This window comes from Bufo bufo, chromosome 2, assembly GCF_905171765.1.
Source record: "Bufo bufo chromosome 2, aBufBuf1.1, whole genome shotgun sequence".
NCBI classification, from domain to species: domain Eukaryota; kingdom Metazoa; phylum Chordata; class Amphibia; order Anura; family Bufonidae; genus Bufo; species Bufo bufo.
Genome location: NC_053390.1, coordinates 393079744 through 393092278, shown reverse-complemented (window position 1 = coordinate 393092278; position 12535 = coordinate 393079744). Strand labels below are relative to the sequence as shown.

Genomic DNA, 12535 nt, shown 5'->3' with positions numbered 1-12535 from the left:
TGGATGGCACTATTTAGGGGAGGGGGGATCTGTGGATGGCACTATTTAGGGGAGAGGGATCTGTGGATGGCACTATTTAGGGGAGGGGGATCTGTGGATGGCACTATTTGGGGGAGAGGGATCTGTGGATGGCACTATTTAGGGGAGGGGGGATCTGTGTATGGCACTATTTAGGGGAGGGGGGATCTGTGGATGGCACTATTTAGGGGAGAGGGATCTGTGGATGGCACTATTTAGGGGAGGGGGATCTGTGGATGGCACTATTTAGGGGAGGGGGGGATCTGTGGATGGCACAATTTAGGGGAGAGGGATCTGTGGATGGCACTATTTAGGGGAGGGGGATCTGTGGATGGCACTATTTAGGGGAGGGGGATCTGTGGATGGCACTATTTAGGGGAGGGGGATCTGTGGATGGCACAGAGGGGGGGGGGCATAATTTTTTTTTGCTATGGGGCCCATGCATTTCTAGCTACGCCCCTGATTGTAAGGGTGGATTCATGGGTTTACATATACAGTAGTATATTTAGGGGAAAAAGTGTGCTTTTCGTGGCATTTTTTTTTGCAAAAAAAAAAATACTGCAGCCAAATGTTAGCTGTAAGGCAATAGGGAAATATGAAATTCACTACAAAGTGCATGTTTATGCCATTTTCCTTACAGTGCATGTTTATGCCATTTTCCTTACTTTTTAAAAACATAGCATCCTGTAATTGTGGCATTTCTTTTCCATACTTTTTTTTTTTTTTTTTACAGTGAAGCGTATGTCCAAAAAACATATAACATAAAAAAGCACTTTCAATTTGTGGCATTTTCTTACAAAAAAAAATAAAAAATGTAATAGAAAAAGTGTCCTTTCACACAAAGTTTTGTGTTTTGTAGAGTTTTCTTTAGGCATATTTGAAGCGTTCATGCTCATGTAGTGTCTTGTATTACCTGGTGTACAGCTGAATGGGGAAAAAAGCATTGTTAAAAAAAAATATATATTTCCCATGGATTCATTTCCATGCAGAATCTGGAGATGGCATTTTTTGCCCAAAAATGCACCAGAAAAAATTTACCAAAAACCACAAAACACCAAAGCTTCCCAAAAAGCTTTAGTCTAGACTTCCAATTTGAGGTTTTTTGATGCAGTTCTTGAACCCAAAGCCAGGAGTGGGTTCTAGGAGAGGAGAAAACTAATTCTATCCGATGTTATGTGACCTGCATCTATGGCTTCAAAAACTGTATCAAAAATTCTGAAAGTGGAAATCTGGGATTAATTATTACGGACACTAAAGGATTTTTCCAAACATCTGAGCAAAGGTATCAGAAGGGTTACAGCTGATGCAGTACTAAACCAGGATGTGATTACTAAAATAATTCACACCTAGGAAGTGTCAAACTGTGACATGTATTAAGATTTTTTTTTAAATGTGTCGCAAGTCTTTTTCTATCTATAGTTCAGATTAAAAGCTTTAGATAGATCTGTGATGACTGAGGTGCTACAGTCTACAGAATATACAATCACTTCTAAAAACGTCATCTACACCATGGGAAAAATAAAAGCGTGCAATTAAATTGAAATTGTGTCCTACATCACTCTGTCAACTACTACCTATTAATAATTAGGATAAGGATACATCCAGCCAACCGTGCTGTGTTTTGCAGTCCGCAAATTGCAGATCTGCAAAACATAGATACTGGCACTATATAAAAAACTCCTATTCTTGTCCAAGATTGCAGACATGAATAGGACATGCTTTATATTTTTTGCGGGGCCAGGGAATGAAAAAACTGTGTGCTGTCCACATCTTTCGTGGCCCCATTAAAATGAATGGGTCCGCACCCATTCCGCAAAATTGCAAAACAGATGCAAACCCATTCATACGGTTGTGTGAATGAGCCCTAATACTTATGATAATTTATAATTATTCATGCAGGTTTTAGATAGGGATTCCCAAAACACAATTAAAGGGGATGTCTGGGTTTGGAGCTGAACTCGGACATATCCCCTTCTTCCCCCACTCAGTCCCTCGGACATGAGCATCGAAGCAATTTAAAAGCCAGGGCTTTTTTTAAGATCCAGCAAGGTACCGGATCTCTTCTAGGCGGAGGCTTTCGCCTAGCAGTGTTCCCGGTGACGTCATCAGCACTAATGAGTGGGCTTTAATGCTAATACCCACCCGCTAGTGCCGGTGACGTCACATGGAACACTGCTAGGCGGAAGCCTCCGCCTAGCAGTGTATAAATATCGGGGCATCAAATGCTCAGATGCTCATCTGATATGGGCTGGCTGGGTTAGGCCCCCTGCACACGAACGTGTGCACCCCGTTGCCGTATTGCGGACCGCATTTGCAGATCCGCAATACACGGGTGCCGTTCCGTGGGCATTCCGCATCACGGATGCGGACCCATTCACTTGAATGGGTACGCAAATCCAGAGATGCGGAATGGTGCGGAACGGAAGCACGGAACGGAACCCTACGGAAGCACTACGGAGTGCTTCCGTGGGGTTTTGTGCCGTACTTCCGTTCCGCAAAAAGATAGAACATGTCCTATCTTTTTGCGGAACGGCTGGATCGCGGACCCATTCAAGTGAATGGGTCCGCGATCCGCTGTGGCTGCCCCACGGACTGTGTTCGTGCATTGCGGCCCCCATTTTGCGGGCCGCAGCACAACCACGGGGTGCACACGTTCGTGTGCAGGGGGCCTAAAGAAGGGGATATGTCCGGGTTCAGCTCTGAACCTGGAAAACCCCTTTAAGAAAAAAAACATTGCAAGAATGCACCAAAAAATAAGATTTGCAATATAACACAAAATGTAACACGCTGTAGTAGAAGTTCAAGTTATAGATGATCTCAGTTCCATGAATAAATAAAAAAGTGGTTAATATAAAGAATTGTTTATATTGATGACCTATCCTCAGGATAGGTCATCTATATCTGATTGGCAGGGTCCAACACCCAGCAGCCCGACCGATCAGCTGCTTGAAGAGGAGGCAGAGCTCCATGTAAGCGCTGTTTCCTGTTCATTACACTGCTTGTCATCCGAGCAGGCGCCGTACATGGGCAAACATGGCGCCTGCTCGGACGTGCAGTGGGCGTCATGGCCGGGAGGTCTCTGCTGTTTCAAGCAGTAGAGACCTGCGGCTAATTACCGCGATCAGCAATAATGCCGATCACGGTAATTAAAGCCTTTAGATGCCGTGCCACTACAGTGTATGCCATAATTAATGGTGTAATTAGAAAGTACAACTTGTCCTGCAAAAAATAAGCCCTCAAACAGCTATGTGAACGTAAATATAAAACAGTTATGGCTCAAGGAAGATAGGGATGAAAAATGAAAACGCAAAAATGAAAAAACATCCGGTATCCTAAGGGTTAAAAGTACTCAATCCATTGACTTGAATGGAGCAAGTGGTATTACACTACGCCGTTTCTGCAAGGGAGAGGATGCGCAGTGTAAAGACCAGGAAGACCCCTGCTGTCTAAGGTGAAGACAAATAAGTCACAGGGGCCTGATGAGATACACTCAAAATTATTAAAAGAGCTTAGTGGTGAGCTGGCAAAACCGTTAACAGATTTATTTAACCAATCATTAGTAACAGGAGTCGTCCCGGAAGATTGGAAATTGGCAAATGTCGTGCCCATTCACAAGAAAGGTAGTAGGGAGGAATCGAGCAACTATAGACCAGTGAGTCTGACATCAATAGTAGGCAAATTAATGGAAACCCTATTAAAGGATAGGATTGTGGAACATCTAAAATCCCATGGATTGCAAGATGAAAAACAACATGGGTTTACTTCAGGGAGATCATGTCAAACAAATCTTATAGATTTTTTTGACTGGGTGACTAAAATAATAGACGGTGGAGGTGCAGTAGACATCGCATATCTAGATTTTAGTAAGGCTTTTGACACTGTCCCACATAGAAGACTTATCAATAAACTGCAGTCATTGAGCATGGACTCCCATATTGTTGAGTGGATTAGGCAGTGGCTGAGTGACAGACAACAGAGGGTTGTAGTCAATGGAGAACATTCAAAACAAGGTCATGTTACCAGTGGGGTTCCACAGGGATCTGTACTGGGACCAATTTTGTTTAATATCTTTATAAGTGATATTGCAAAAGGCCTCGATGGTAAGGTTTGTCTTTTTGCTGATGACACAAAGATATGTAACAGGGTTGATGTTCCTGGAGGGAAACGCCAAATGGAAAAGGATTTAGGAAAACTAGAAGAATGGTCAGAACTCTGGCAACTGAAATTTAATGTGGATAAGTGCAAGATAATGCACCTGGGGCGTAAAAACCCATGGGCAGAATATAGAATATTTGACACAGTCCTGACCTCAGTATCTGAGGAAAGGGATTTAGGAGTAATTATTTCAGAAGACTTAAAGGGACACTGACAGGGCCAATAAGCATATTGAGGTATATATATGGCAGTACAGGTCTTATAATGGGTATTACAATCATCTAAGTATCCCCCCTGTCCACATTATACATACAGTAAACGTAAGTTTTATAACCTGCTCCAACGGTCTTCAATCTGCCCAAGGGGCGGCGTTTCACCTCTCTTGCGCCCAGCCAGCCTCCCCCAACTGCCGCTTTGAAGCGCCGCCCATCTCATGAATATTCAGTTTGCTGGGCGGCTTCTGCGGTCCCCGCTCTGAAGCGCTGCGCTTAACAGTGCCCGGCGCATGCGCCGGATCTTGTGAAGTCCGGTACAGTAAGCGCCGCCCAGCTCATCAATATTCACTTCGCTGGGCAGCGCTTACTGTCCCCGACTTCACAAGATCCGGCGCATGCGCAGGGCACTGTTAAGCGCAGCGCTTCAGAGCGGGGACCGCAGAAGCCGCCCAGCAAACTGAATATTCATGAGATGGGCGGCGCTTCAAAGCGGCAGTTGGGGGAGGCTGGCTGGGCGCAAGAGAGGTGAAACGCCGCCCCTTGGGCAGATTGAAGACCGTTGGAGCAGGTTATAAAACTTAAGTTTACTGTATGTATAATGTGGACAGGGGGGATACTTAGATGATTGTAATACCCATTATAAGACCTGTACTGCCATATATATACCTTAATATGCTTATTGGCCCTGTCAGTGTCCCTTTAAAGGTGGGAAGACAATGTAATAGAGCAGCACGAAATGCCAGCAGAATGCTTGGATGTATAGGGAGAGGTATAAGCAGTAGAAAGAGTGAAGTGCTTATGCCGCTGTACAGAACACTGGTGAGACCTCACTTGGAGTATTGTGCGCAGTACTGGAGGCCATATCTCCAGAAGGATATAGATACTCTAGAGAGAGTTCAGAGAAGAGCTACTAAACTAGTACATGGATTGCAGGATAAAACTTACCAGGAAAGGTTAAAGGACCTTAATATGTATAGCTTGGAAGAAAGAGACAGAGGGGATATGATAGAAACTTTTAAATACATAAAGGGAATCAACTCGGTAAAGGAGGAGAGCATATTTAAAAGAAGAAAAACTACCACAAGAGGACACAGTTTTAAATTAGAGGGGCAAAGGTTTAAAAGTAATATAAGGAAGTATTACTTTACTGAGAGAGTAGTGGATGCATGGAATAGCCTTCCTGCAGAAGTGGTAGCTGCAAATACAGTGAAGGGGTTTAAGCATGCATGGGATAGGCATAAGGCTATCCTTCATATAAGATAGGGCCAGGGACTATTCATAGGATTCAGATATATTGGGCAGACTAGATGGGCCAAATGGTTCTTATCTGCCGACACATTCTATGTTTCTATGAAGAGGGGCTCGCATGGAGCACCGCCTCCTCGACAAACAGCTGATCGGCAGGGGGTGCAAGGTGTCAGACCCCGCCAATCAGATATTGATGACCTATTCTGATAATAGGTCATCAATATGTTTGCACAACCCCTTTAACAAATGCCTATCTCTCTCTGGTCATTAGCACCCTTCAATGCGACTGCAGTTTACTGAAGTGATGTGAGTGCAGGTTTGGATCTAACAAATGCCTCTAGGCCTACCACCACTACCTGCCTATTAGGCCACACCAGATGCATTGCCTAGTACGTTGCCAATCTACATTGCCAGGTTATAATGCTTTGGAATACTATGGGGGAGATTTATCAAAACTGGTGTAAATGAATTACTGGCTTAGTTGCCCATTGCAACCAATCAAATTCCACCTTTAATTTTTCAGAGCTCCTTTGGAAGATGAAAGGTGGAATATGATTGGTTGTTATGGGCAACTAAGCCAGTTCTACTTTACATCAATTTGATAAATCTTCACCTATGTATTTCAAAGTATTACATAAGTGACCCCCTGGGGCAGGGATCAGCAACACTCGACACCAGCTGTTCTGAAACTTTAAGGCCTCATGCACGCGGCCGTGTTCCGCGGCCGAGAGCGGTCCGTGGTAACACGGCCAGGATTCCTTCTGACAGCGGGAGCGCACGGCGTCATTGGTTGCTATGACAATGACACCCTGCGCTCCTGCTGTCAGAAGTAATCCCGGCCGAGTTACTACGGACCGCTCTCGGACGCGGAACACGGCCGTGTGCATGAGGCCTAACTCCCAGCATGCACACTTTTTGATTTCCCATAGAAGTGAAGCATGCCAGGAGTTGTAGTTTCACAACAACTGGAGTGCAGGAGGTTGCCGACCTCTGCCCTTGTGTGACAACAAAAGTAAGATTATGTTCAATAAAATTTCATAAAAAGTACCCCCTGCCAATAAAAAATAGATCATTTTTATTTTTAAAAAAATTTATTGTTCACAATAAAAATATACAAATTTGATACCGTCAGAATTGTAACAACCCATAGAATAATAATAACTTATTTATACCAAAAGGCACAATGGCAGATTTTCTATTTTTTTTATTCCCCCACCTGAAAAAATTTATAAAAATTTGTCAATAAATTATATGTACCCCGAAATGGCACCAATAAAAACTAAACTCATCACAGAAAAAAAATAAGCCCTCATACGGGTACAAAAAAAGGTTATGGGTGTTGGAATGCAACACAGAAATTACTTTTTTATTTTTTTTTATGTTTTTATTGTGCAAAACTACTAAAACATAAAAATACTATACCTATTTGGTATAAAATACAGGTAATACGTTATTTTTACCTCACGGTTAGGGCTCGTTCACACGACCGTTGGTGTCCCGTGCCCGTGCTGTGAACCGCAAATTGCGGGCCGGAATGCACGGGCACCTTCCGTGGGGCAGGCGCATGGGGATCGCAGATCCATTCACTTGAATGGGTCCGCGATCCCTCCGTTCCACAAAAAGATAGAGCATGATCTTTTTGCGGTGCGGAGGCACGGAATGGAACCCCAGAAAGCACTCCGTAGTGCTTCCGTAGTGTTCCGTGCTTCCGTTCCGCATCTCCGGATTTGCAGACCCATTTAAATTAATGGGTCCGCATCCGTGATGCAGAATGACAACGGAATGGTGCCCATGAAATGCGGATCCGCAAATGCGGTCCGCAATACGGGAACGGGACACCAACGGTCATTTAAAAAAACTAAACAAAGAACAATAGTGATATTGCTGGTGTTTTTGCATTCCCTCTCAAAAAAGTTCAATTAAAGCTAAGTACCCCAAAATTGTGACATTGAAAAATACACCTCGTCCTGCAAAAATAAAACAAGCCTTCATACAGCTCTGGATCTCAATGCAACCATGAAAATACAAAAAAATTACTTGGTTACTAAGCAACAATCAAGCCCGACCAGCCTGGTTGTTAAAGAACTCCAGCGGGAACAGAGCTTTCCATAATTTCAACCCTCATGTCCCTATTGCAATTTTGACTTCTTTTACGTATAATTTACTCACTTCCCTATAGGGGAAAAAAAGTGCATGGTGCATAAAAATCACCTATTTTCTGTTGTATCGCTAAAGAGTTCCCAATTATGTACCGCAAGAACCATGAATCGATAGCTTCATGAAACGGATTTCCATGGTCAAGCTGTTGTAGACATGTCTAAGATCACCATGTGCTATACCAAGCATGGGTTGGAGTGGCATACCACATGCCCTTATTACAGCCTGGAGCAATGGAAACATGTTCTCTGCAGTGATGAATTACATTTCACTACCAGACTGATAGACGAATCTGGGTTTAGTGAATGAGTGCAAAACGCTCATATTTATTTACTCACTTATGTAACGCTGACATATTCATTATCATAACCTACTGGAATGCATAACAACATGAAGACACCAATGCTCTCCAAACAGGTCAGAGGCAAAGATGTGGAGAAGTATAGATCAGGGTTGGGTCATAAAAAAATATCCCAAACTTTGGACATCCCATGGAGGGCCATCCATCAATCCATTGCAAAATGGGAAGAATATGGCACAACTACAAACCTGAACAGAGCAGGCTCTCCACCAAATCTTACAGACTGAACTAGAGATTATTAATCAGAGATTAACAAAGACATCAACAAGAACACTGAAGGAGCTCCAAAGATCTACAGCGGAGGTGGAATTATCTGTTCATAGGACCATTTTAAGCCGTACACTCCACAAAGTGCGGCTTTATGAAAGAAAGGCCAGAAAAAGGTCATTGTTTAAATAAAAGCTAATTTGCATTTCACCAAATAGCATGTGGCATACTACCCAATAATGTGGAAGAAGGTTCTCTGGTCAGATAAGACTATCATGAGAAATGTGTGTGGCATAACCATGATTTTCATCGTCGGGGACTGGAAAACTGGTCAGGACTGAAGGAAGAATGAATACAGGGCAATTCTTGAGGGAAAACCTGTTTCGGTCTACCAGAGATTTATGGCTGGGATGAAGGTTCACCTTCCAGCACGACAGTGCCCCAAAACACACTGCTAATGCTACACTGGAGTGGTTTAAAGGATAACTGTCATTCTTTTTTTTATTTGTGTAATGTATCGGGGCAGTGATACTGACCATTTTTGTATTATACTTTAATTACTGAAATCGTACATTTCTATTAGAAAATTAGCTCTAACGGTTTATGTAAACAGAAGACGGGATGTTGCTAACGCTCAAAATGGGCCACTTTAGAGCTAATTTTCTAATAGAAATGTACGATTTCAGTAATTAAAGTATATTACAAAAATGACCAGTATCACTGGCTCTAAACAGTACACAAATAAAAAAAAAAGAATGACAGTTATCCTTTAAAGGAAAACATTGAAATGTCTTGGAATGGCCTAGTCAGAGCCAGACCTCAATCAAAGACTACCGGACACCGACATAACCCATATAACTTGAAGGAGTTGGAGCTGAGCTAATACAGATATACCACATGAGACTTACATCCAAACATCGCTCCACAAAGTACTGACTTTCAGGAGGTGAATACCTACACACAATACATTTCTTTTATGTCTTAAAGGGGTTTTCTGGGACTTAGATACAGATGACCTATCCTCACTCCATTGTATTGCTTCTGGTGTTGGCAGCTGCCAGAAATAGCTGTTCTCTAGGGAGTGCAGGGTGTTGAACCCCCACCGATCTGATATTGATGACCTGTCCTAGGTCCTGGAAAACCCCTTTAATAACTATGTCAGAGTAAAAAATGCTTTGCACCTTCAAAGTGGTAGACATGTGTAAATGAAATGGTACAAAGCCCCACAAAATCCATTTGAATTTCAAGTTGTAATGCAACAAAACAGAAAAAAAACACTTTGTAGGACACTATATGCAAACACTGTAGGGTAGAACATGCAGTACAGAGCTGCTGTGACTGACCATGGCCATGCCATGTGCTAACAAAAATACAAGAACCAAAATTTGGATCACTTTCTTCACAATGTACATTCCTATAATTCTGGTAATAAATCAGTTTTAAAATGTACTGCTGTGTTTTCCACTCTTTCAATAACTACAAGTTTATTAATTTTAAAGATATGTATTCCATTTTTAACAAAATTAAGATTTGTTTTTCTATAAAGATCTAAAGTCATCTGCTACATAATTCATTGACTTTATTTAACACCATTAAGTGAAGGATTACCTTGTCTACAGTCTCCCTTCTAAATAGGCTTTCGGCCACTCCACTATATTATATACCCATCACCAGATCTTAAATCTCCTTCTGCGTCTGTCAACTTATACAACAGGATCAGAGTGCAGATCCACAACGAAAACTTCTGCAAGGCGGCTGATGTTTTAGCAACAATGTTAATTAGAACGTATAGTATGCTTAACAGGTCTGCATGATTTTCGCAGTTTTATTTTCGGTACAGTATCATGAAATCTGGCTTACATTAGATAAGGTAAATACTCATTTGAAAGTTTATGCTGAGACATACATTTTAATGACAAAAAAATAGTGCTATACCTTAAAGGGGTATTCCAGTCTAATTTAAACAATGCTCCATGGCCTGCAAATACAGTACTTAAAAAAGAAAAGATCTTACACTCACTTTGCTGATCACCCTCAGCTGTCGTTGCGACTCTGCCTCGGTCCCCACTGTGCTCCACTTCCTGCTTTTGTTTTTGACAAGGCAGGAAATGGATATGAATGCCAGGTGGGTCCTTATTGCAGTCAGTGATTGGCTGAGCAGCTTTCCCTGCCATGTTAAGAACAGGAGCAGGAAGTGCTGAGTAACGGAGACCCGGGCACCATCAGAACACCACTGAGCATTGATTTAATTGTGCTGGAATACTCCTTGAACATACTATGTACTTGATACTGTACTTATATTACAGTTATGTTATTATCCATGCCTTTTGCTCCTGATATTATATATTCTAATATTTAATCAAGTACTAAACACAACCAACCTTTCCTTCAGAATTAGCAGACGATACCTTAACAACCTTGTTCCGGTTCAGTTTCCTCTTCACCCAGCTTTCTACTTGGACATTGAACTTCATAAAAGTAACATACGTTAGATAAGCAGAGAGGAGCATGAGGCTTTCCCACCACTGGATGTAATTGTCCAAGAAAAAGCTTATGAGCATAATCAATCCCACGATATAAAAAGACACATCTCGAAACAGTGGCCACCAGGTAAGGTTTAACACCTCCTTGGAAAATATAGCACACATGCCAATTACAAAGAGGATATTAAATACTGCTGATCCAACGATGGTTCCAATACCAACATTGCTGTGAGATATAAATACTCCTATTAGTGACGTAAACAGTTCGGGGGCAGATCCGCCAGCAGCCATAAAAGTTGCCCCTGCCACATCATCAGAAATCACCAGTTTTTCAGTAATAACTGTTAATGAGGGAACAAAAAATTCATCACAAACTACAGCTAATGCTATGAACATATAAATCATCCCGAATATATGGAGCACAACAGCACCCCTCTTTCTGTCTTCTAAAGAAAAAATGTCTTCAGGGTACTCTCCCTTGGAAACAGATTTATTGTCTCCGCTTTTATAGTTCATGGAAATAGTGGACCCTGGGGTATCATTCTGGTTTTGCTCTGCAAAGTCCATCAGATTTCGTTGATGCCGTTGCAGTGGAGTATGGCTATTTGTAGCACTGGTCACATCATTGCTGTAAAGCTCTGTCTTTAGAAAGGCACCAACTGAAGTGTACAAAGTGCTTATGGCTGTTATACTGAATACAAGACCCAATATTCTAATAAGTCTCAGTTTCTTATGAAAAAATGGATGCTTCTGGGAGTGGCGAGTAAATGCTTTTCCTATGCAGCAGTTATCAATGATGTTGTCGGCTGATTTTTCATGGAGGCCCATTTTTAATCTCGAAAGAAAATGCTAGATATTACAAAAATAGTAAAATCCAATGTATGGACATGCTTCTTTTTTTTTCCACTGTGTTATTAGCTGTTTAAGAAGTCAGGAGTCAGAAAAACTTTTTCTTGCGTAGATTACCTTTAGTATATTCTTCAATCATGCCTGAAAACAAGAAAACAGATGTAAATATGGTTTATATTAGTTTTGTTTCAATTGGTTACTCAACAAACTCAATGATTACAAAAAAAACGGGTCACATCAGTACCCATAGAAATAAGATCCCCAAACTGAGCAGTCATAATGAGTTTCATAAAATAGCACACCACAAAGGAGAATATGCTCCAAATAATATTACAGATGGTTTCACACATAGGATTCCTACAAAAACATCACAATTTTACAGCCAAAAACGCTGCATCCAGATGCTACCCATAAGTCTACGTTGTTTTTTTTACTCATTTTGTAGCATTTTTGTGCCACTGACATCTACTGCTTTTTGCCCTTGCTTGAAAAAACATACAATATGCCAGTGTGTGTTGTGTTTTTACATTTTTATTGCCTTTATATACAGATCTACAGAGGACACAAAAATATATGTAACATGTAAGCTATTTTATTTTTTTCAGACGTTTAATGGACTAAAGAAAATTATGTGTGAACAGAATAACTACTGGGTACATATTTGCATTGTCTTGCAGTAGTTTCCTTTTACTTTTTTGCTCTGCAAGTGATCTAAACAGATGATATCAATCACCTGAGGCACACCATATACAGGTACATGTCAATAAGGCTACTTTCACACCAGCGTTTTTGCTGTCTCCGTCATGGATCAGCAAAAACGCTTCCGTTCTGATGACACAACC

The 12535-nt window shown here is 41.6% G+C and overlaps 1 protein-coding gene across 1 annotated transcript in view; it reads right to left on the bottom strand.

Moving 5' to 3' along the window:
- The window catches only part of SLC24A2 (solute carrier family 24 member 2), a 330968-nt gene extending 319296 nt beyond the window's left edge, over nucleotides 1-11672 (bottom strand). Inside the window, exon 1 of the mRNA XM_040417225.1 lies at nucleotides 10739-11672. Coding sequence (XP_040273159.1) covers nucleotides 10739-11672 — 934 coding nt within the window. The remainder of the gene's footprint in view (nucleotides 1-10738) is intronic.
- Nucleotides 11673-12535: the final 863 nt, after the last annotated feature.